A 25,455-nucleotide genomic window follows, 5' to 3' on the forward strand; every position below is an offset into this window, starting at 1 on the left:
CATGTGAACTGATGCAAAGGCATGTCCCTGCATACACAATGTTAAATATATGTACACAAGACGCATGCAGATCTATAGGCAGGCATACACTGCACACAGATACGCCAATGTGAAGGCGGCTTAATACATATTATAAAAAAAATTAATAGAACTTTTTAAAATCTTAACTGTCAGCAAACTTTGCATAATTAAGATACAGGGGAACATAACTGTTTTTTATTATATGTTGTTAGAGAAAAATGTTTCTCTTATAAGACCCCTTTTCCTCTCCCCCTGCATAGTGAATTTATCATCCACTCTGAAAAGACAGTTAAATTCCATCTTGCTCAGATAAGACGGACTTCTAGATGTGAGCAGTGTCATTTGACATGTCCCACTATAGTATATAGAGAGGGGAAGCAGGAGGAAGGGGAAGAGTGAGGAAATATGCAGAAGTAGACAATAGGAAGATCGTGCTGAGCTTTCTAGCAAGTCTTTTACCTCACCCAAGTGTAGGATTCACATCCACATTGATCAGTACTGTTGTGTAGTGTCTTCCATGTTGCTGATCCGTGGATGCCAAAAAAGGAATGAATAGCAGTAATCCATCTCTGTGTGCTGTGTATGGGAGCTATCATAACAGCTAGTCTTCCATTTTGCTCTGATTGGATTGCAAATTAGAGATAGAGGCTACAGAGGGAAACACTGGTGAGAATTCAGAATATAGCTCATATAATGGCTAGGTACAGTGTTATTCCCCAAGTACATACACACAAGACAGCTTTTTCTGAAAGTTGCTTGACAATAAATTTACCCTTCAATTTAAAATAAAAAAAGTTAAATCCCAGTTCATAAAGCAAACACTTCCCCCCACAATATTCATATTTGGTATCTCCATGTTTGTAATAACGTCTATTATTATGTCAATATTTCTTCCAGAATTGCTGTTTTTGTTCATCCTGCCTTACAAAAACTCGAATTAAACGTTTTTTTAAAACATAATTTTCTTGTGCAGAAGAAGTACAATTATATAACTTTGGTATCATGGTAATTGTATCGACCTGTGCAATAAACTAAGTGTATCAATTATATTCCATGGTGAATGTTGTAAAAAAAATTTCTAGATTTATTGCCAGGTTTTTTTGTTCATCCTTCCTACCAAAAATGGAATATAAGGTCCTATGTACCTCAAAATGAGATCAGTGAAAAAAACAGCTTTTCCCACAAAAAAGCAGGCCCCTCATTCCTAATGCTTTCTGCTGAAAAAGTAACAAATTGTCGGTCTCAGACTAAGGGGACACCTAAAAAAATTATTTTGTTTAACCCATTTACCCCCAAGGGTGGTTTGCACGTTAATGACCGGGCCAATTTTTACAATTCTGACCACTGTCCCTTTATGAGTTTATAACTCTGGAACGCTTCAACGGATCTTGGCGATTCTGACACTGTTTTCTCGTGACATATTGTACGTCATGATAGTGGTAAAATTTCTTCGATATAACTTGCGTTTATTTGTGAAAAAACGGAAATTTGGCGAAAATTTTGAAAATTTCGCAATTTTCCAACTTTGAATTTTTATGCCCTTAAATCACAGAGCTATGTGACACAAAATACTTAATAGGTAACATTTCTCACATGTCTACTTTACATCAGCACAATTTAGGAACCAAAATTTTTTTTAGTTAGGGAGTTATAAGGGTTAAAAGTTGACCAGAAATTTCTCATTTTTACAACGCCATTTTTTTTTAGGGACCACATCTCATTTGAAGTCATTTTGAGGGGTCTATATCAGAGGTCCCCAACCGCCGGTCCGCGGACCAGGACCGGGCCGTTGGGGTTTTTCAGCCGGTCCGCGGCGCCCCTGTTCAGCGGTCACGTGGGACCGCTCATTAGAGAAATGAATAGGCTGCTCCACCTCCCATAGGGGCCGAGCCGCATATTCATTTCTCTAATCAGCGGTGCCGGTGACCGCTGACAGAGGAAGAGCTGCGGCACCGAAGACCAGCTGTCCGGGGGAAGGAGCGGGACGCCGGGAGCAGGTAAGTATTACATATTTACCTTCCCTCGTTCCACACGCCGGGCGCTGTCTCCATCTTCCCGGCGTCTCTCTCTCCGCACTGACTGTGCAGGTCAGAGGGTGCGATGACGCATATAGTGTGCGCGCCGCCCTCTGCCTGATCAGTCAGTGCAGAGAGACGCCGGGACGGGACGTGAGGAGCTGCAAGCAAGAAAGGTGAGTATGTGTTTTATTATTTTTATTGCAGCAGCAGCAGCAGCAGCTATGGGGCAATAATGGACGGTGCAGAGCACTATATGGCACAGCTATGGGGCAATAATGGTGCAGAGCACTATATGGCACAGCTATGGGGCAATAATGGACGGTGCAGAGCACTATATGGCACAGCTATGGGGCAATAATGGTGCAGAGCGCTATATGGCACAGCTATGGGGCAATAATGGTGCAGAGCACTATATGGCACAGCTATGGGGCAATAATGGTACAGAGCACTATATGGCACAGCTATGGGGCAATAATGGACGGTACAGAGCGCTATATGGCACAGCTATGGGGCAATAATGGACGGTGCAGAGCGCTATATGGCACAGCTATGGGGCAATAATGGTGCAGAGCACTATATGGCACAGCTATGGGGCAATAATGGTACAGAGCACTATATGGCACAGCTACGGGGCAATAATGGTGCAGAGCACTATATGGCACAGCTATGGGGCAATAATGGTACAGAGCACTATATGGCACAGCTATGGGGCAATAATGGTGCAGAGCACTATATGGCACAGCTATGGGGCAACAGTGCAGAGCACTATATGGCACAGCTATGGGGCAACGGTGCAGAGCACTATATGGCACAGCTATGGGGCAACGGTGCAGAGCACTATATGGCACAGCTATGGGGCAACGGTGCAGAGCACTATATGGCACAGCTATGGGGCAACGGTGCAGAGCACTATATGGCACAGCTATGGGGCAACGGTGCAGAGCACTATATGGCACAGCTATGGGGCAACGGTGCAGAGCTCTATATGGCACAGCTATGGGGCAACGGTGCAGAGCACTATATGGCACAGCTATGGGGCAATAACGGTGCAGAGCACTATATAGCACAGCTATGGGGCAATTATGAACGGTGCAGAGCACTATATGGCACAGCTATGGGGCAATTATGAACGGTGCAGAGCACTATATGGCACAGCTATGGGGCAATAATGGTGCAGAGCACTATATGGCACAGCTATGGGGCAATTATGAACGGTGCAGAGCACTATATGGCACAGCTATGGGGCAATTATGAACGGTGCAGAGCACTATATGGCACAGCTATGGGGCAATTATGAACGGTGCAGAGCACTGTATGGCACAGCTATGGGGCAATAATAAACGGTGCAGAGCACTGTATGGCACAGCTATGGGGCAATAATGGTGCAGAGCACTGTATGGCACAGCTATGGGGCAATAATGGTGCAGAGCACTATATGGCACAGCTATGGGGCAATAATGAACGGTGCAGAGCACTGTATGGCACAGCTATGGGGCAATAATGGTGCAGAGCACTATATGGCACAGCTATGGGGCAATAATGAACGGTGCAGAGCACTGTATGGCACAGCTATGGGGCAATAATGGTGCAGAGCACCAGGGAAACAAGCATGGTGCTCCCACTCATTCTGAACCTATGGTAAGTTGAATCACATTCTCATTATAAATGTCATAATTATATGATAAGTATGCACTAAGCTCCATCCCTCCATAACCCCACCCCCATATGACCAAAGCCCCGCCCCTGCCCCACCCCCACCGGGCCATGGAAAACTGGTCTTGCTTAAAGCCGGTCCCTGGTGCAAAAAAGGTTGGGGAGCACTGGTCTATATGATAGAAAATACCCAAGTGTGACACCATTCTAAAAACTGCACCCCTCAAGGTGCTCAAAACCACATTCAAGAAATTTATTAACCCTTCAGGTGTTTCACAGGAATTTTTGGAATGTTTAAATAAAAATTAACATTTAACTTTTTTTCACACAAAATTTATTTCCGCTCCAATTTGTTTTATTTTACCAAGGGTAACAGGAGAAAATGGACCCCAAGAGTTGTTGTACAATTTATCCTGAGTACGCCGATACTCCATATGTGGGGGTAAACGACTGTTTGGGCGCATGGCAGAGCTCGGAAGGGAAGGAGCGCCATTTGACTTTTCAATGCAAAATTGACTGGAATTAAGATGGGACGCCATGTCGCATTTGGAGAGCCCCTGATGTGCCTAAACCTTAAACCCCCCACAAGTGACACCATTTTGGAAAGTAGACCCCCTAAGGAACTTATCTAGATGTGTGGTGAGCACTTTGACCCACCAAGTGCTTCACAGAAGTTTATAATGCAGAGCCGTAAAAATAAAAAATCATTTTTTCACAAAAATTATCTTTTCGCCCCCAATTTTTTATTTTCCCAAGGGTAAGAGAAGAAATTAGACCTCAAAAGTTGTTGTGCAATTTGTCCTGAGTACGCTGATACCCCATATGTGGGGGTAAACGACTGTTTGGGCGCATGGCAGAGCTCGGAAGGGAAGGAGCGCCATTTGACTTTTCAATGCAAAATTGACTGGAATTAAGATGGGACGCCATGTCGCATTTGGAGAGCCCCTGATGTGCCTAAACATTAAACCCCCCACAAGTGACACCATTTTGGAAAGTAGACCCCCTAAGGAACTTATCTAGATGTGTTTTGAGAGCTTTGATCCATCAAGTGTTTCACTACAGGTCATAACACAGAGCCGTGAAAATAAAAATTCTTTTTTTTTTCACAAAAATGATTTTTTAGCCCCCAGTTTTGTATTTTCACAAGGGTAACAGGATAAATTGGACCCCAAAAGTTGTTGTCCAATTTGTCCTGAGTACGCTGATACCCCATATGTGGGGGGGAACCACTGTTTGGGCGCATGGCAGAGCTCGGGAGGGAAGAAGTGCCATTTGGAATGCAGACTTAGATGGATTGGTTTGCAGGCGTCACGTTGCATTTGCAGAGCCCCTGATGTACCCAAACAGTAGAAACCCCACACAAGTGACCCCATATTGGAAACTAGACCTCCCAAGGAACTTATCTAGATGTGTTGTGAGAACTTTGAACCCCCAGGTGTTTCACTACAGTTTACAACGCAGAGCCGTGAAAATAAACAATCTTTTTTTTTCCCACAAAAATGATTTTTAGCCCCCCAAATTTATATTTTCCCAAGGGTAACAAGAGAACTTGGACCCCAAAAGTTGTTGTCCAATTTGTCCCGAGTACGCTGATGCCCCATATGTTGGGGTAAACCCCTGTTTGGGCGCACGGTAAAGCTCGGAAGGGAAGGAGCACTGTTTTACTTTTTCAATGCAGAATTGGCTGGAATTGAGATCGGACGCCATGTCACGTTCGGAGAGCCCCTGATGTGCCTAAACAGTGGAAACTCCCCAATTCTAACTGAAACCCTAATCCAAACACACCCCTAACCCTAATCCCAATGGTAACCCTAACCACACCCCTAACCCTGACACACCCCTAGCTCTAATCCCAACCCTAATCCCAACCGTAAATGTAATCCAAACCCTAACTTTAGCCCCAACCCTAACCCTAACTTTAGCCCCAACCCTAACCCTAACTTTAGCTCCAACCCTAGTCCCAACCCTAACCCCAGTCCTAACCCTAGCCCTAACCGTAGCCGTAACCCTAACCCTAACCCTAGCCCTAACCCTAATGGGAAAATGGAAATAAATAAATTTTTTTTTATTTTATTATTTTTCCCTAACTAAGGGGGTGATGAAGGGAGGTTTGATTTACTTTCATAGCATTTTTTATAGCGGATTTTTATGATTGGCAGCCGTCACACACTAAAAGACGCTTTTTATAGCAAAAAAGTTTTTGCGTCTCCACATTTTGAGACCTATAATTTTTCCATATTTTGGTCCACAGAGTTATGTGAGGTCTTGTTTTTTGCGGGACGAGTTGACGTTTTTATTGGTAACATTTTCAGACACGTGACAGTTTTTGATCGCTTTTTATTCCGATTTTTGTGAGGCAGAATGACCAAAAACCAGCTATTCATGAATTTCTTTTGGGGGAGGCGTTTATACCGTTCCGCGTTTGGTAAAATTGATAAAGCAGCTTTATTCTTCTGGTCAGTACGATTACAGTGATACCTCATTTATATCATTTTTTTAATGTTTTGGCGCTTTTATACGATAAAAACTATTTTATAGAATAAATAATTATTTTGGCATCGCTTTATTCTGAGGATTATAACTTTTTTATTTTTTCTTTGATGACGCTGTCTGGCGGCTCGTTTTTTGCGGGACAAGATGACGTTTTCAGCGGTACCATGGTTATTTATATCCGTCTTTTTGATCGCGTGTTATTCCACTTTTTGTTCGGCGGTATGATAATAAAGCGTTGTTTTTTGCCTCGTTTATTTATTTTTTTTCCTACGGTGTTCACTGAAGGGGTTAACTAGTGATATCGTTTTATAGGTGGGGTCGTTACAGACGCGGCGATACTAAATATGTGTACTTTTATTGTTTTATTTTTTTTATTTAGATAAAGAAATGTATTTATGGGAATAATATATATATATTTTTTTCTTTATTTATATATATATCTGACTTACAGCGCTCCTGGCTTACCAGCGCCTGCACTGAGCAGGCACTCGGTAAGCCACCTCCCTCCCTGCAGGACCCAGATGCCGCGGCCATCTTGGATCCGGGCACCTGCAGCGAGGAAGAGGTAAGAGACCCTCGCAGCAACGCGATCACATCGCGTTGCTCCGGGGGTCTCAGGGAAGCACGCAGGGAGCCCCCTCCCTGCGCGATGCTTCCCTGTACCGCCGGCACACCGCAATCATGTTTGATCGCGGTGTGCCGGGGGTTAATGTGCCTCTTAAAGAAGAAGTTACAGGTCTGTGAGAGCCAGAAATCTTCCATGTTTTTAGGTGACCAAATACTTATTTTCGACCACAATCAGCAAAATAAATCTTACCAAATCAGACAATGAATATCATAGGCAATATTCTATCCTTGAAAAATAAGTAAAAACTGATGTCTGAATTAGCCATTACACTGATGACTCGTGTGTTAAAAAAAAGGTAAAATAGTAATATGGTATGTACTACAAAATGACATAATGAAAACTATAGCTTGCCATGCAGAAAAGAAGTACCCACACAGCTCCAATGTCTGAAAAATGTAAAACTTAAGATAGGGCATCGATATTGCGTGTGTGGAAATCCAATATTAGGCATCCTTACTTATCACTGTTAGCAGGTCCCCCGGCAGTCCAGAAGCACGACACCACAGCTGCGCACACTGTGTAGTGGGGTCTGTATGACCTGCAATCCAACGATCGGTGTGGGTCCCAAATGAGCTACACTAAGGATAAGCCATCAATATAAAAGTCATGGACAACCCCTTTTAAAAACAGTGTCCAGTTTTTATTGGGTTTTGGTTTGTATTGCACATAAGCTGTTATCACTTACATGGGGCTGTGCTGTAATAGCTGTCACAGCCAATGGGCTAAGTTTCGAAGCGAAGCGTTGCCTGGTCTCTTGCTGCTCCTGCATTATATAGGGGTAGAGCGCCAATGCCAGAGATGTATCACTTGCTGGGCTGCTTGGTGCAGTTTTGATAAAATCCATGTTTTCTCTGCTGCAGATCTAGCAGTTCTCTGAATGCTGAGCTCTTTATAACCAAACCCACAGCACTGACTGTTTACTAGTCCTCTAGTGATAATCTCCTACTGACAAAATTGTTATTTTATCAAAACTACAGCAAGCAGCCTAGTAAGTAACATATCACTGGAACCTAAGTCTCTTCATTATGTTGCTCTCTGATTAGGTGGTAAAAATCTGGTGACAGATTCTGTTTATAGGCACATTTACAGCCCGTGAGATGTTTTGAAGTCATACATGACAGTGAAAGGTTGTTCTCCTGTATAGCGGTGAAGTAGTGCCCTATTCTACGTGTGCACCTGGTCGTGCCATGGTCATGATGTGTAGAAGTGGCAGGGCCTAACACAACAATCTGAGAGGAAACTGCTGCATACTTGTTGGGAGCCGTGCATTTTTTTGCACCTACATCAGTGTTTTCTTATTATGTCTGCGGAGCTGGGACTCACTTTACTGATGTATAGGGGATTGTTGTATTGTTAAGTAAACCCTTCAGCAGGAAAATGTCTTATCTTTCATCGGTGTAACACAGGCGTTAATGACTCGCACTGTAAGTTTAACATGTTCTTTTTATGTTTTTCCTCCCACAAGAAATTGAGGAATATTCCGAGGTGTTTTCATGGATGTGTTAGGCTCAGTCGTGTTTCCAGCAATTGTTGTCAAGACTCCACTGAAATGTACAATTAGTGTTGATGGGGCTACAATAACACTAAACCATCTGTCTATTTGGATCGGAAATCTAGAGGACTGGTCAAATAAACAGAGAAAGTAGACTAAGCCCCCTAATCATCATTTATGGAGGTTTATAAATCACTTTTCTTTTTTGCCTTTGGTATTCTTTGGTATTCATTGCCATTTTTGTGCCAAATTCTTCAAAATGGTGCACATGGTTCATGAGTTTTGCCAAAGTAAAATAGCTTTTATTGCCTGTAACTACCATTGTACCGCCCAAAAAACTCTAAAAATCCAGGCAGTCCTCATTCTATTCTGCAGTGACGTTCGAAAGCATCTATGCATAGTAGAAGAGGTTCATGCAACTGTGCAGCTGCAGGAGCTGAGCGCTATATAGAGAAGACAGGTACGGCTTATTACCATCTCTGCCTTCCTGATCGCTGTATAAACAGCACCTAATAAGCTCTGTGCATACAGAAATAGGAAGGACTAGCGGCATTCATCGTGTGGACTCACTGGTCATACGATTGCTGGGCATAGGAAGGGAACAGGAGCTGCGGAGTCCTAGGAGACCCGGTTAAGTCTGCTTTGAGGAGGCTTCATTTCCACTGTAACTAGGTCTAATATACCAGCAACAGGAGAAAATGGATTAAAAAAGGATTTAATTGTTGAAATACCCATCACAAGGTATTTTATGATCTTCTAGGATCCACAATATGTGAAATTAAAGAAAAATAACTAAAAATAGAAAGGAGATAAAATATTAAAAAAGTCACTGCCAATCCAAATCACTGTTACTAGTGCAGCGCTCATCATAAAAAAATGTGTTGAATATATAACAATAATTGTTACAGAAAGGGGGAAAATGCTAAAATGTATTACATTGGTACTTTGTGGTTTTAAAAAAAAAAGAATGCAAAACAGATATGTATTTTCCCACCGATATATCACCTCAGTTTGGCAAAAAAATAAAAAATAGAGCATGAAAAACGCATGAAAATTGAACCCCACGTGAAGAAAAAAATGCAAAAATGATTTAAATATTTGAACGAGAAAAATATTTACAGGTCTTTAAATCCCTTGTACAAAAAAACAAAAATGGGCCTTGTCAGAAATGGGAACAAATGGCCGAATCCTTAAAGAATAACCGTGGTTTACATTTTTATGCCATAAATCAATAGTACACATGAAAAAAGCAACTTTGCAATATATCTTATCAGGGAAATGTGATTCTTTCTCTGCAAGAACTGATCAGTCATTATCACAATTCTCAATTCTGAGGTAAAATCCATATTCAGTGAAGACTCCCATTACTGAGAGGAGATGGCGGCTGCTACTGGTGAGATTCTGTGTAGATGGTAGGAGCTAGCAGCAGGGCTCCTCCTCTGTCTACATAGAATCTCATCAGTAGCAGCCGCCATCTCCTCTCAGTAATGGGAGAGTCTTCACTGAATATGGATTTTACCTCAGAATTGAGAATTGTGATAATGACTGATCAGTTCTGGCAGAGAAAGAATCACATTTCCCTGATAAGATATATTGCAAAGTTGCTTTTTTCACGTGTACTATTGATTTATGACATAAAAATTAAAACGCAACAAAAAAATTGGGCTAACCACTGAAAAAAGATTGAAATGGTCACGGTGGAACAGCGCTAATAGGAATGGCCTACAACGGTCGCTGACAACAATGCAGAGCCGCATATAGCACACCTGTCTTATGTCCATAGTAACATAAGTGGCCACTTCTTTATTCTAATCTAAACTGTATGATAAATTAATATGTCAGCTGCAGACACCAACGAGGCCAATCTGCTGTGTTCCAGTCTGCTTGTGTGAGGGATTCTGACACAGGTGGTGGGATTGAGCATTAGTGGGCCCATCGTAATAAGCCCCTGCCATGACCGAGGTTTCTCGAGCACTTCTAGTAATTATAGTTACTGCAGTTTGGTATCAGTCTGTTTGATCAGTTCTTGTTTTTCTCTACTGCTAGGTTCTCCGGATATATGTGCTGGGGTCCATGAATGGTATGTATACCATGGCAATATGCTGGAGAAACCAGAGTTTGTTCCCGCAGTTCCACTTTCCATAGCAGGTGAGATATCACAATTAGTTTAATAGTAATAGTAAAGTGATTGGAACACTACAGTGACCAGAACGTGGTCCTCTAATGATCCTCTGATTTGGAGTCTTCAGAGAAGCTGCCCGCTGACTTGTTAACAGCTCTTTGGCATTTTAGCCATGGCATAGCTTCTCAGGGAGCTTTTTTTCTAGCAATCTCTACAAATGTTGTGTACTTGTCTGCTGCTTTTCTTTGGCTTTTTTTGGGGGCGTTTTCAGCTAACAAGTGGTTTAAAGCCTGAAAATATACAGAGCATGTAGTTTTTACATATACATGTATATGGTCATTCTTTTAAGCATTTTCTTTAATTTTGGAACCTGTACATACCATATTTTTTCGGACTATAAGATGCATCGGACAATAAGACGCACCTAGGTTTTAGAGGAGTAAATTAGGAAAAAAAATTTGAAGCAAAAAATGTGGTCAATTCTGTACTTAATATCCCCTATCCTGGTATATATGGTCCCCTCATCCCCATCCTGATACACATGTCCCCCTCATTCCTACCCTGGTGTGCATGGCCCCCTCATCCCTATCCTGGTATGCATGGTCCCATCCCTATCCTGGTATGCAGGTTCCCATCCCTATCCTGGTATGATTTCCCCCAAAACACGGTCCTGGTATGCATTGCCCCATCCTTATAATTTGCCCCCACCCCCATCCCCATCTTGGTATGCATGGCCCCATCCTCATAATTGGCCCCCACCCCATCCCCATCCTGGTATGCATGGCCCATCATTATAATTAGCCCCCATCCTGGTATGCATGGCCCCATCAGAATGCATAAAAAAACAAACCATTACACTCACCTACACGGCACTCCCTTGCAGCATCCTGCTCCGGTGCCAGCAACTGCTTTATGCTTGTAAGCAGCGCATTCATGAATATTCATTTCTCTTAAGTAGCGGCACACGTGACCGCCGGCAGCAGCAGGAAGCCAGTTCCTGACACTGCGTGCTACAGAAGAGCAATGAATACTCACTGCTCTTTGCGGGCACAGTCCCGGTGAATATTCTGGCAGCTGGGCTCTGCTTGTGTGCAGCGCATGATGTCCCTGCCATGCGCTGCTTAAAATCATAAAGCAGTTACTGACATCGGAGCAGGATGCTGGGAGGGAGTGCTGTGTAGGTGTGTGTAATGTTTTGGTTGTTTTCTGATGGGGCCATGCATACCAAGATGATGATGGGGTGGGAGCCAATTATAAGGATGGGGCCATGCATACCAGGAGCGGGTTTGGGGGGAAATCATACCAAGATAATATTATTAAAGAGAAATAAATATTCATTACCATCCACGCCCATGGGCGTGGAATGCAGTGAATATTAATTTCTCTTTAGCAGTGGGAAGAGGAGTTAGCTGCAGCCGCCGGCTCCTGCCTTCTGTGACCTGCTGCTCCGCCAATGCCGTTCCCCCACCTCCCCACCACAGCCAGACTATATACCGTACCCCACCATACATCCAAACTATAAGACGCACCCCCCATATTCCTCCACATTTTTGGAGGAAAAAAGTGCGTCTTATATAAATATAGAAGTGAGCAGCAGAGCTGTCACTTTCTAACATGAAAAGGGGTGCACAACTCCTTTAATTAAATAAACATGGGCTTTTGTAGTAATAACTGAATAATAAGGAATATTTAATAAAATATTAAAGCAGTAAAAAAGTAAATATCCATGACACCAATGTTTCCAGTGCAGGCAGGCCCAGATGTCTGTACCTGCTCTGAAAATAATCTCTGCTCCATTCGAAAGTCAGAGGATTGGCAGCTGCAGTCAGGTGACAAGAAGAGCATGTCATCGAGGAAACATGTGAGGACACACTCTTCTAGTCAACTGATTGTACAGATGTGCTCTGCGTACAGAACGGAGCAGACATGGCTTCTGAAGCCATCAAAGACCTCCAGAGTGGCCTACACTGGATCCGTTTTTATATTTAGCTTATCCATGCTTTGAAGTAGCTAGCCAATACTTGGGCAACTCTTTCTGAAATGTTGTAGAACCCCTTTGTACAAAAAAAGCACTTATACTATATATACTTATACTCGGCTTCCACACTGGTGCCATTTCAGCTATGTCAGCATCTGGTCTCCCAGGTAGTCACATGACATTGTTATGCAATGTGAGCACTGCAGCCAATCAGCGCTCACACCTACCTTGGATGAAATTCAGATGTGCTATAGAAGTGTGAGCGAAGCGGTCCATTAGCGACTACTGATTGGCTGCGGCTACTGATTGGCTGCAGCATTAATGTGGCATAACAGTGTCATGCGAGTGCTGAGAGATCCGACACCTACATCGCAGGTACAGCTTTGGTGTGGAAGGGTAGTATTAGGGTTTTTATATTTTACACTGGGGAATACAGTATATAAGAACAGGTTGTTCAAGCAGTGAACAACCTCTTAAAAATATTTTTTTCTATGTCAGACAGCCCCCTTAAAGCAGATCTGTCATCTAACAATGCTGACCTGTGTAAGAGTAACATATTGCAAGCAAAAAGTAATTTCTAGTAGGCAAAACAGCCTATGTTATTGTACAGTGATAGTAGTACCTGTAAAGTTTATGGCACTCTGCACAGGACAGGATTCATTAGTTTATGTAAATTGATTTAGAATAGAAATATAAGGCTCTATAAGTGGGGACGGATAGATCATGGTATGTTTTAGATAAATACATAGTATTAGGTACATCAGGTGTATAGTCATTGCCAAAAGTGTTGACACCCTTGAAATTGTTCCAGAAAATGAAGTATTTCTCCTAGAAAAATATTGCAATTACGCATATTTTGTTATAAACAAGTTTATTTTCTTTCTTGTATTGAAACCACACAATAAAACGGAGGAAAAAAAATGCTAATTGGACATAATTTCACATAAAACTCCAAAAAAGAGCCGGACAAAATTGTTGGCACCCTCAGCTTAATATTTGTTTGCACACCCTTTGGAATAGACAATTGCAATCAGTCACTTCCTTGTGTGTATTTGAACAACAGAAAAAAGAAACAGAAAAATGTCAAATTGGACATAATTTCACATAAAACCACCAAAATAGGCCAAACAAAATGGTTAATACCTATCCAAAATTGTCGGTAAACTACTTTGTTTCAAGCATGTGATGCTTGTTCATACTCATCTTTGGCAAGTAACAGGTGAGGGCAATATGAAAATCACATCTGAAACCAGATAAAAAAGGGAGATATTGACTCAGTCTTTTCATTGTGTGTCTGTGAGTGCCACACTAAGCATGGAGAACCATAATTGTTGAAGCATTTCAGCAATCTTAAGGTTACAAGTCCATATCTAGAGATCTTGATGTTCTTTTGTCCACTGTGCGCAACACAATCAAAAAGTTTACAACCCATGGTACTGTAGCTAATCTCTCTGGATGTGGATGGCAGAGAAAAATTGCTGAATGGTTGGTTGCCAAGCAGGATTGTCCGGATGGTGGATAAACAGCCCCAATCAAGTTCCAAAGAAATTCAAGCTGTCCTGCAGGCTCAGTGTGCATCAGTGTCAGCGCAAACTATCAATTGACATTTGAGTGAAATGAAACGCCATGGCAGGAAACCAAGGAAGACCCCACTGCTGACACAAAGACATAAAAAGCTTGACTGCAGATTGCCAAAATGTACGTGAGTAAGCCAGAATCCTTCTGGGAAGTGTCTTGTGGGCAAATGAGACCTAGATAGAGCTTTTTGGTAAAGCACATCATTCTGCTGTTTACTGAAAACAGAATGAGGCCTACAAAGAAAAGAACACAGTACCAATGGTCAAATATGGTGGAAGGTCAAAGATGTTTTAGGGTTGTTTTGCTGCCTCTGACACTGGGAGCCATGACTATGTGCAAGGCATCATGAAATCTGAAAATTACCAAAGAATTTTGGGTCGCAATGTAGTGCCCAGTGTCAGAAAACAGGGTTTGCTTCCTTGGTCATGGGTCTTCCAACAGGACAATGACCCCAAGCATATTTCAAGAACCACCCAGAAATAAATGGAAACAAAGTGCTGGAGATACTGAAGTGGCCAACAATGAGTCCGAATTTAAATCCCATTGAACACCTGTGGAGAGATAGTATGTTGGAGAAGGCACCATCAAATATGAGACACCTGGAGCAGTTTGCAATAGAAGAGTGGTCCAAATTCCAGTTGAGGTGTAAGAAGCTTGTTGTGATGGTTATAGGAAGCAATTGATTGCAGTTATTTATTCCAAAAGGTGTGCAACCAAATATAAAGTTGATGGTGCCAACATTTTTGTGCGAAATTATGTCCAATTTGCATTTTTTCCTCTGTTTTTTGTGTTGTTCCAATACACACAAAGGAAATAAACTCGTGTATAACAAAACCTGTGTAATTGCAATCATTTTGTGGGAGAAATATTTCATTTTCTGGAACAATTTCAAGGGTGCCAACACTTTCGGCCATTAGTGCATGGATTTTACACATCAATGTCAAACATTTGTGAATAGTTTTCTTGTCATTTGGGTAATTTCTAAATATTTACAAGGACAGGTAATTACTAGTATCCCATACCTCGAAAACAATCCTCTGTCATATGGTCAGTGTCAAAATTGATCTTTTATGTTTCCCCATGTTTGGTTTCCACCAGTACAAAGCCTCATAGCTTCAACAATGTATCCCACATTCCTTAAAAGCATAAGCTTTACAGAAGTTCACTGTTGTGGGCAGACATGCGGCCCGAGCCTGCCTCATGAATGTACCCAAACTGACACCAGGTATTTCAGACACCGAAATAAATAAACACCTATTTCAACCTTTCTGAACGGCAGGGTCAGATTGCCAGCAGTTATGGGATTGAATTGTTAGGAAGGCCTTTAGCATGCTTAGGACACAGCCATTGAGCTCTTGACAGTTCCCGCCAGCATTCACAGCGCATACATTGTACGTGAAATGTCCAGAAGTATGGTATTATTAACTTTTGTGTGGTAATATTTCCCTGTGCTTTAGAGTTTGTTTTTCTAAGTTTTGCTTGTATCATTGACATTTCTTTTGCTGTCATTAAACACTCGTAAACAGGCATATTCATGATTATGTACTTTGTAGATTAACAGAGATTGAGCAATTTTTTTCTGTGTTTTAGATGATATTGACTGCTAAGGCAAATGTATTTTGTGTACATACTGCAAGCTGAGCATTTCTCTTACATGTGTAGGTGGCACTCCGACTGCTAGGGATCTCTGGCTTTCTAAGAACCCTGACATTCAGAGACAGAGATTCTATACATGTATGGCATGCTTCCATGTGGAGAGATGGACAGAGGGACTGAGGAGCTTGGACAGCCAGCTTGCTGCAACCTGTTGCCTGCTGATATATCTGACAGTTCAGGTAATGTCAACATTATGTATGTAACATTTGTTATTGGCTAGCTGTATTGTGTTTATGGGATCCCCACTCTTCACAAAACTCAGCCAACAGTTCTATGTGTACACCGTGTTCAAAATTATTATGCACAGCAGAGTCTCCAAACATTTTATTGGTTGTAAAGAACTAAAAATGGTCATTTGTAGAATTTTCTGCATGAAGAGGTCACATTTACTGAAATCAAAAGCTTTTTTCAATCAGAAACATCTTAACAGGCCATGTTACATGTTAACACATGACCTCTTCTTTGATATCACCTTCATAATTCTTGCATCCATTGAGCTTGAGAGTTTTGGTAGAGTTTCTGCTTCAATGTTTTTGAAATTAGCCTCCCAAACCTGCTGTTTTGATGTGAACTTCTTCCGTCCCCCATAGATCATTTGCTTGATGATACTTCAGAGGTTCTCAATAGGTTTTAGGTAAGGGGAGAATGGTGGTCTCCTTTTATGCCATTGAAGAAAGTGGTCAGTCATTATCTCTATATATTTTGCCTAGGTAATTTTCACACCTACAGGGACCCTAATGAGGCCTACCAGTTCTATCTCCATGATTTCAGCCAAACATGACTCCACCACCTCATTGCTGACATCATAACCTCGTTGTGACATGGTGTCCATTCACCAAACATCCACTACTCCATCAATCTGGACCATCCAGGGTTGAATGACACTCATCAGTAAACAGGACAGTTTTAAAATTAGTCTCCATGTATGTCTGAACCCACTGCAACCATATTTGCTTGTGAGCACTGTTTAGGGGTGGCCGAACAATAGGTTTATGCACAACAACAATCCTCCGGAGGATCCTACATAGGTTCACAACACTTCAGAGGCACCAGCAGCTTCAAATACCTGTTTGCTGCTTTGTAATTGTATTTTAGCAGCTGATCTCTTAATCCAATGAATAGATTTGTCAGAAACCTTCCACATTATACCTTTATCTCCACTAACCCTTCTATGCACTGTATTAGCCACAAATATATTCACATACAATGATCACGATTATGCTTTCATAAAATATCTAATATTTTCACATCTTGTCCAAGGCATGGCACTATTTGGCTCTTTCCAGCAGCCGAGAGATTCTTTTTCATTCCCATATTGCTTGAAACCTGTAACCTACTTAAAAATGTGGATCATCCTTCTTAAAGGGAACCTGTCACCCCCCAAAATTGAAGGTGAGCTAAGCCCACCGGTATAAGGGGCTTATCTACAGCACTCTGTAATGCCGTAGATAAGCCCCCTATGTATCCTGAAAGATGAGAAAGATGAGAAAAAGAGGTTAGATTATACTCACCTGGGCGGGCGGTCTGATCCGATGGGCGTCACGGTCCGGTTCGTGGCCTCCCATCTTCATAGGATGATGTCCTCTTCTTGTCTTCACGCTGCAGCTCCGGCGCAGGAGTACTTTGTCTGCCCTATTGAGGGCAGAGCAAAGTACTGCAGTGCACAGGTGCCGGGCCTCTCTGACCTTTATCGGCGCCTGCGCACTGCAGTACTTTGCTCTGCCCTCAACAGGGCAGACAAAGTACTCCTGCGCCAGAGCCCAGCGTGAAGACAAGAAAAGGACGTCATCGTAAGAAGATGGGAGGCCCCGACCGCGACGCCCATCGGACCGGACCGCAGCGGGACCGCCCCTGGGTGAGTATAATCTAACCTCTTTTTCTCATCTTTCAGGATACATCGGAGGTTTATCTACAGCATTACAGAGTGCTGTAGATAAGCCCCTGATGGCGTTGGGCTTAGCTCACCTTTGATTTTGGGGGTGACTGGTTCCCTTTAAGTATATAAACCTATAAATAACTCCTCAAATTTTGTGAGAATGTGAAATAACCAACAAAATAGTTAACCAAAATAAATATGATTTTATTAATTACAATAACACAAAAACAGAACATAATATATAAAAACACCCAAATAATACCCCAAAAAAGCAGACAATGTGGTCTGAAGTGAATCACATTATGGCTAGAGATGGGCGGACACCTGGATGTTCGGGTCCGGCGGGTTCGGCCAAACGTTCGGGTTCAGGTATCAGAACAGTACCCGAACCCGGACCCCATTCACTTGAATGGGGGTCCCGAACATCCAGAGTTTGCCCCGCTGTCATGTGCACGACAGCGCAGCAAACATCGATCTGATCGGCGGTAAAATCATCCCCGCCGGTCAGAGAGCCGCGGTTCCCACGCTGTGAAAAGAAGAGCGTGAGCGCTCCGCTCAGCTGTGATCGGAGGTATAAAGTTTACCTCCGGTCATTAGTGTCAGTGGATGGGACTACAGCTCCCATCTGTCATGATTTGCTTAGTTTATGAGATTAGGTCGTTCAGAGGTTAATCTGGACGGCCTCACTCTGGGATTCTGGGAGGCTTCTTATAGCCTCATTGTGGAGTCATACTTCGTCGCTTATACTTTGACCGTTGGCCGAGTGTGTGTGACCCTGCTGTGCCGGTGCTTTGTGTCTGTGCTACTCTATGCTTGTCTGGTTCTGATCTGGTTCTGTCCCCGTTAAGAGTTCTGCCTGTCCCTCTTGTACTGCGCTGCCCTCTCCGTGTATGACCCCCGTTTATCCGACCTGAGTTCCCCTCTCCTCTACTTCAGGGTCCTTGTAGCATCCTGCACTCATCTCCAGTAGCAGGACGCTAAGCCCCGCCCCCTGTGGTCACATAATCGTGATCGGCTTTGTGCTATCCTCAGCATCTCCTCTCATCACACTGCCCAGGTCCTGTCTGCCTGAGCTTTCCCCGCGGCATCTGATCCCGGGCTCTCCCGCAGTGTGGGTGAGTCACCCTGCTCAGCCGTGGCAGTTTGCTGGTGCTGACAGGATCCTGATACCATCATCCGACATCTGCTGCTGCTAATAACAGCGAGAGCAGGAGCGGCTGATGAGTGTATTCATTAGCCAGCTCCTGTGCTGTAAATAAATAATTATAAAAAAAAGTGGCGTTGGTTCCCCTGTATTTGTGATAACCAGCCCGGCAAAACTCACAGCTGGGGGGCTGCAACCCTCAGCTGTCAGCTTCAACAAGGCTGGTTAGCAAGAATAGAGGGGTCCTCACGCAGTATTTTTTAATTATTTAAATAAATAATTAAAAAAATGGCATGGGGTCCCCCCCTATTTTTGACAATCAGCCTTGCTAAAGCAGACAGCTAGGGTTTGGTATTCTCAGGCTGGTAAGGGGCCATGGATATTGCCCCCCAGCCTAAAAATAGCAGCCCGCAGCTGCCCAGAAAAGGCACATCTATTAGATGCGCTAATTTTGGTGCTTTGCCCAGCTCTTCCCACTTGCCCTGTATTGGTGGCCAGCGCGGGTTCATATTTGTTGGGTTGATGTCACCTTTCTATTGTCAGGTGACATCAAGCCCATGGCTTAGTAATGGAGAGGCGTCTATAAGACACCTAACCATTACTAATCCTATGGTTGTATTGTAAAAAAAAAGACACAGCCAAAATAAAGTCTTTTATTAGAAATAAGACAAAACACATTTTTACTTTTTTATTTAAAAATAACAAACACAGTTATACTCACCAAACACCTATTACACCGAAGCTCTCGTTCTCCTGTAATAAACCAAAAATAAAAAACAACAATATCCCTCACCTATCCGTCGGTTTGCCCAAGCCGTAATCCATGTCTAGGGGAAAACCGGTTTTCAACCAGGACAGTGCCAAGATGTGATCGTCCAGGCTGAGAACCACTGGTGAATGAGCTGCTGCAAGTGCAGACTCAGTGACTGGGGACCCCTCTGTTCTTGATAACCAGCCTTGTTGAATCTGACTGCTGAGGGTTGCAGCCCCCGGCTGTGAGGTTTGCCTGGCTGGTTATCAAAAATACAGGGAAACCCACGCCATTTAAAAAAAAAAAATTTTTACAACTCAGGAGCTGGCTAATGAATACACCAATCAGCTGCTCCTGCCCTCGCTGTTATTAGCGGCAGCAGGTGTCAGATGATGGGAGCTGCAGGCCCATCCGCCGACACCAGTGACCAGAGGTAAACTGTATAACTCCGATCACATCTGCGCGTTCACGCTCTTCTTTTGACAGCTTGGGAACCGCGGCTCTCTGACCGGCGGGGATGATTTCACCGCCGATCAGAAGCAGTGTTTGCCGCACTGTCATGCACATGACAGCATGGCAAACACTGGATGTTTGGGCCCACCATTTAAGTGAATGGGGTCCGGGTACTGTTTTGGTACTTTACTTGAACCCGAACTTTTTGTAACTGCTCAGCTTAATCTGCCGGATCCGAACATCCAGGTGTCCGCCCATCTCTATTCTCAATTAATTCTATTATGTAATGCATAAAGATTTGGAACTGGAATTCAGTGATATCTGGGATGTAGTATTTTAGGGTCCCCTTTGGATTTTTGTAAGTATGTAGTGTTTGTTTTTTTTTACATTTACACTGGTAACCAGGGTAAACATCGGGTTACTAAGCGCGGCCCTGCCCTTAGTAACCCGATGTTTACCCTGGTTACCCGGGGACTTCGGCATCGTTGGTCGCTGGAGAGCTGTGTGACAGCTCTCCAGCGACCACACAGCGACGCTGCAGCGATCGGCATCGTTGTCGATATCGCTGCAGCGTCGCTTAATGTGACGGTACCTTTACACCTAAGAGTATACGATGTGATCAAAGCTGTAAGAGAGAATCTGTTGGCAGGCCTTTGCCTTCTAATCTGAGAGCAGCATAATGTAATGACAGAGACCCTGTTTCCATCGATGTCACTTACTATGCTGCTTGCTGTAGTTTTGATCAAATCACAGTTTTATCAGCATGAGATTATCACTAGAAGACTAGTAAACCTGCTGCCAGGTAGTCCTCCATAGTCGTGAGCTCTGTATTGGCCACTGCTTGGCAACTTTTTGCCTATTTACAGTGTACACAGAAAGCTGCCAATCAGTGGTGTGGGGAGTTATATACAGCTGAACAGTCAGAGAACTACTAGATCTGCAGAAGATAAAACAGGGATTTTATCAAAACTGATGCAAGAAGCCCAGTAAGTTACACACTGACGAGCAAACTGGTAATAATATTTAAACTTTTGGGTTTCAGGCAGTGCTGAACCCAAAGGTAGATTTACAAAATATTGACAGAATAATACAAATTTAGATTAAACATTTTTTATCAAAAAATTAGAAAATACCTCACTTTTTTTCTGCGTGCAACAAAAGTGGAATTCATAAATTGCAGACTACTGTTGCATATGAGTTTAGTCCTTTCATAACTGCTTTCATAACCACTTTAAATCATAGAATCATAGAATGTTAGAGTTGGAAGGGACCTCAAGTGTCATCGTGTCCAATCCCCTGCTCAGTGCAGGATTTACTAAACCATCCCAGATGTCTGGCCAGCCTCTGTTTGAAGACTTGACTTCCATCGAATGAGAACTCACCACCTCTCATGGCAGACTGTTCCACTCATTGATCACCCTCACTCAATTTTTTTTTCTAATATGTACTCTGTCTAATCTGTATCTTCTCCCTTTCAGTTTTATTCCATTGCTTCTCTTGTTTCCATGTGCAAATGAGAATAATGATGATTCCCTCTACACTGTGACATCCCTTCAGATATTTGTAGACAGCTATTAAGTCTCCTCATAGCCTTCTTCTTTGCAAGCTAAACATTCCCAGATCCTTTAACCATTCCTCGTAGGACATACTTTGCAATCCGCTTACCATCCTCCTAGTTCTTCTCTGGACTTACTCCAGTTTTTCAATGTCTTTTTTAAAATGTGGTGCCCAGAACTGGACACAGTATTCCAGATGTGGCCTGACCAAGGAGGAGTGGAGGAGGATAATTACATCACATGATCTAGACTCTATGCTTCTCTTAATACATCCTAGACTGTGTTTGCCTTTTTTGCTGCTGCATCACACTGTCGAGTCGTGCAGTTTGTGATCTATTAGTATACCCAAGTCTTTTTCACAAGTCCTGTTTGTTAGTTCTATTTCTCCCATTTTATAGATGTAATTTTCATTTTTCTTGCCTAGATGTAGAATCTTGCATTTCTCCGTTAAATACCTTTCTAGTAGTCACTGCCCATTGTTCAAGCTTATTTAGATACTTCTGCATCCTTTCTCTTTCTTTTCTATTGTTAGCTATCCCTTCTAGATTTGCATGGTCTGGAAATTTGATTAGTTTACTTTCAGTTCACTTATCTAGATCATTTTTTTTTAAATGTTGAACAACACTGGGGTCAGGACAGAGCCTTGTGTTACCCCACTTGAAACACTTTTCCAATAGGATGTGCAACAATTTATTACCACCCTTTGAGTACGATCCCTGTTACCACTCTTTGACTACGATCACTGAGCCAGTTTTGAATCTATCTAACTGTAGCCTTGTCAATCCCATACTTGGTCATTTTTTCTATTAGGATAGTATGATAAACTTTATCAAATGCTTTGCTGAATTCGAGTTATGCTACACTCCCTGACAGAAGATATGTTGCTTATCCATGTTATGTAAATAAAAGCTTATAACCTGACGTTAAATTCATCCGTTGGTTGTATCAATTATTCTTTTGAAAGCTGAAACCCTCCGAAATGTGGTTTAGGTTAAGAAAATAAATTGGCATCAATGCAGAAATATTGATCAGTTAATGGACACAGAATGGTCAGATTTTGGCAAGACAAAAGTTTTGTCACCTGGTCATATAATGTACCCAATCCTAGTTTACATCCTCACCTGTGCTCAGTAAATGATCGGTTAATTAGTGTGTGTGTATAAAAAGAAACCCAGCACCCCAGACCTTCACTTGAACTGCAACTTGAGCTCTGACAACATGCCAAAAATCCACCCTGCGACCAAAGCTTGGATTATCAAGAGGCTGAAGACCAGATCGACTGCAGAGGTGGCTGGCACCTTTAATGTGTCTCATCGTCAAGTACAAAGAATTTTAAAAAGATTTGAAGAGTCTGGAGATGTGTTTGACAAGCCCAGGTCCAGCAGACCTCAGAAGACAACGTCTCAGGAAGAACGTTTGTTGGTTAGAAAATCCAAAGCAAGTCCCTCTTCCACTGCAGCAGAGCTCCAACAGGCCTGGTCACCTCAAGTCCCTGTGTCAACTAGAACAGTTTCTAGGATTCTGTTTCAAAATGGCCTCCATGGTCGAATCAGTGCTCAGAAGCCAGCACGAAACAAAAGGCAAATAAAAAACTGTGTGGCATTTGCAAAGTCCCACAGCCTGCTAAACAGATGGACGCTGGAAAAGTGGCTGAAGGTGGAGTTCTCTGATGAATCTTCAGTAGAATTACACCACAGCCGCCGCAAATACTGCAGGGGACCTACTGGAGCCCGTATAGATCCAAAATACACCCAGAAAACAGTTAAATTTGGTGGTGGAAAGATCGTGGTCTGGGGTTACATTCAGTATTGGGGTGTGCAAAACATTTGCAAGGTGGAAGGCAATATCAATAGCCTAAAATATCAAGAAGTATTAGCTACCTCGTATATTCCAAATCATAAAAGGGGTCAGATTCTGCAGCAGGATTTTGCTCCATCCCATACATCTATCTCTACAACAAAGTTCCTCCAGGCAAAAAAGATCAAGGTGCTCAAGGACTGGCCAGCCCAGTCACCAGACATGAACATCATTGAGCATGTTTGTGGTAGGATGAAAGAGGAAGCTTGGAAGACAAAACCAAAGAACCTATATGAACTCTGGGAGGCATGTAAGACTGCATTCTTTGCTATTCCTGATGACTTCATTAATAAATTGTATATTTCATTGTTGAACCGCATGGATGCAGTCCTTCAAGCTCATGGAAGTCACACAAAATATTAAATATGACTCTAAGGCTACTTTCACACTAGCGTTTTTCTGTGGACGTCTCAAAGCGTCGGCGCGACGCATCGACCGATGCGTCACAGATAGTGAAAAACGGACGCAACGCATACAGTATTTCGACGGATCTGTCGTAGATCCGCTAGACGGTTCCATCGAAAATTTGGATCCGTTTCATCCGTTGTGTCCGTTTTTACTATCCGTTTCATCCGTTTTTATGACGGATCCGTTTTCCCTGCCTAAAAATGGGAGTCTCCTTATGTGATTGGCTACTGGAAAATAGGGAAAACTATATATTGAATGTTTTTACAGCCCATCTTTGAAAGGGTTTAGAGAAAGTGGCAGAGATGGAAGGAGTACTTGTGAGCATTGCGAACGTGGTTACCGTGTGATTTTTGAGACAAATCGCCTGGATATCATGGTTCGGGAGAAGGAGGCGGCAGCAGAAAGACGGAGGATGCTTCAACCTCGCAGACTATGGATTCATCCCATTAATGCACTGCGGATGACCCGGGGTGTATATTCTACTCTGTACATGGCGTTGCGCCAGAACCCGGAGAAATTTTTAAATTATCTTCGGATGAGGCAGGAGCACTTTGATTTGTTGCTGGAACAAGTTGGGGATGTCATCCAAAGGCAGGACACACGCATGAGGTTTTCCATTTCACCGGCGGAGCGGCTGATGGTGACCCTGCGGTAAGCTCTTTTTTTTTTTAATCATTGTTCATATTTAAACCTTCACATCAGCAGTGAACATGCTCCACAAAATACTGCTCTGAAACACTGCGTTGCATTTTCTGGAGCATGTTAATTTTTTTTTATTGTTTGTGGCCATTACTAATTTTTTAACACCTGCTGCATATTTTTTTTAATGTGCAGTACAACAGACAAAAAAAAAACGCAGTGCCATTTTTTTTAAATTAAAAAAAAAAAGTAACATTTGTGTAAATTGTTTAAAAATGTTATGTGGGTCTTTGCAATTTTTACTAACATTTTATTTATTTATTTATTTTTTCACAGCTTCTTGGCTACAGGAGAATCCCTTATGTCACTACACTACCAGTTCCGCCTTGGAGTTTCAACTATTTCCGGAATTGTAAAAGGCACCTGCTGCGCTATATGGGATAACTTGCACACGGAGTACATGCCACTACCGACAAGGGACATTTGGCTGCAGAGTGCAGAACTGTTTGAGAAACTGTGCCATTTCCCAAACTGCGTGGGCGCAGTAGATGGGAAACACATCCGCATAACCAAACCGGCAGGATCAGGCTCTGAGTTCAATTACAAGAAGTACTTTTCTATCGTACTCATGGCCATTGCAGATGCCAACTGCAAATTTCTCGCTGTGGACATTGGAGCCTATGGCCGGTCCAATGACTCCCAAGTATTAAAAAATTCACCAATAGGCCGTTGTTTGTATGGAGACATGTATGACTTTCCACCAGCCACAGCACTCCCGGGAACAACAGGACCACCTATGTCTTATGTGTGTGTGTGGGTGATGAGGCCTTCCAGTTGTCCCCGCATCTCCTTAAACCGTATTCAAGCAGAGACTTGACCCGAACAAAAAGAGTGTTCAATTACAGATTAACAAGAGCAAGAAGAGTCGTGGAATGTGCATTTGGCATTCTCACAGCCAAGTGGCGCGTGCTGCTCACCGCCATAAGACTGCACACACAAACAGTGGATGAGGTTGTGAAGGCCTGCATGGTCCTACATAACTATGTAATTTCCAAGGAGCCTGTTTCCGTGGAAGATGAGGACTTGGAGACCACCCTGTGGGATTACAACAGCAGCTCTGTACGTTCTGCCG

At 42.8% G+C, this 25,455-nt stretch overlaps 1 protein-coding gene across 5 annotated transcripts in view; it reads left to right on the top strand.

The window, feature by feature from the left end:
• Nucleotides 1-25,455, top strand: part of FAM120B (family with sequence similarity 120 member B) — a 197,824-nt gene that overhangs the window by 22,942 nt on the left and 149,427 nt on the right. For all 5 annotated transcript variants that reach the window (XM_077283228.1, XM_077283231.1, XM_077283230.1 and 2 more), the window contains exons 4-5: nt 10,352-10,453; nt 15,646-15,818. In XM_077283228.1, coding sequence (XP_077139343.1) covers nt 10,352-10,453; nt 15,646-15,818 — 275 coding nt within the window. The remainder of the gene's footprint in view (nt 1-10,351; nt 10,454-15,645; nt 15,819-25,455) is intronic.

This window comes from Ranitomeya variabilis, chromosome 2, assembly GCF_051348905.1.
Source record: "Ranitomeya variabilis isolate aRanVar5 chromosome 2, aRanVar5.hap1, whole genome shotgun sequence".
Lineage (NCBI taxonomy): Eukaryota > Metazoa > Chordata > Amphibia > Anura > Dendrobatidae > Ranitomeya > Ranitomeya variabilis.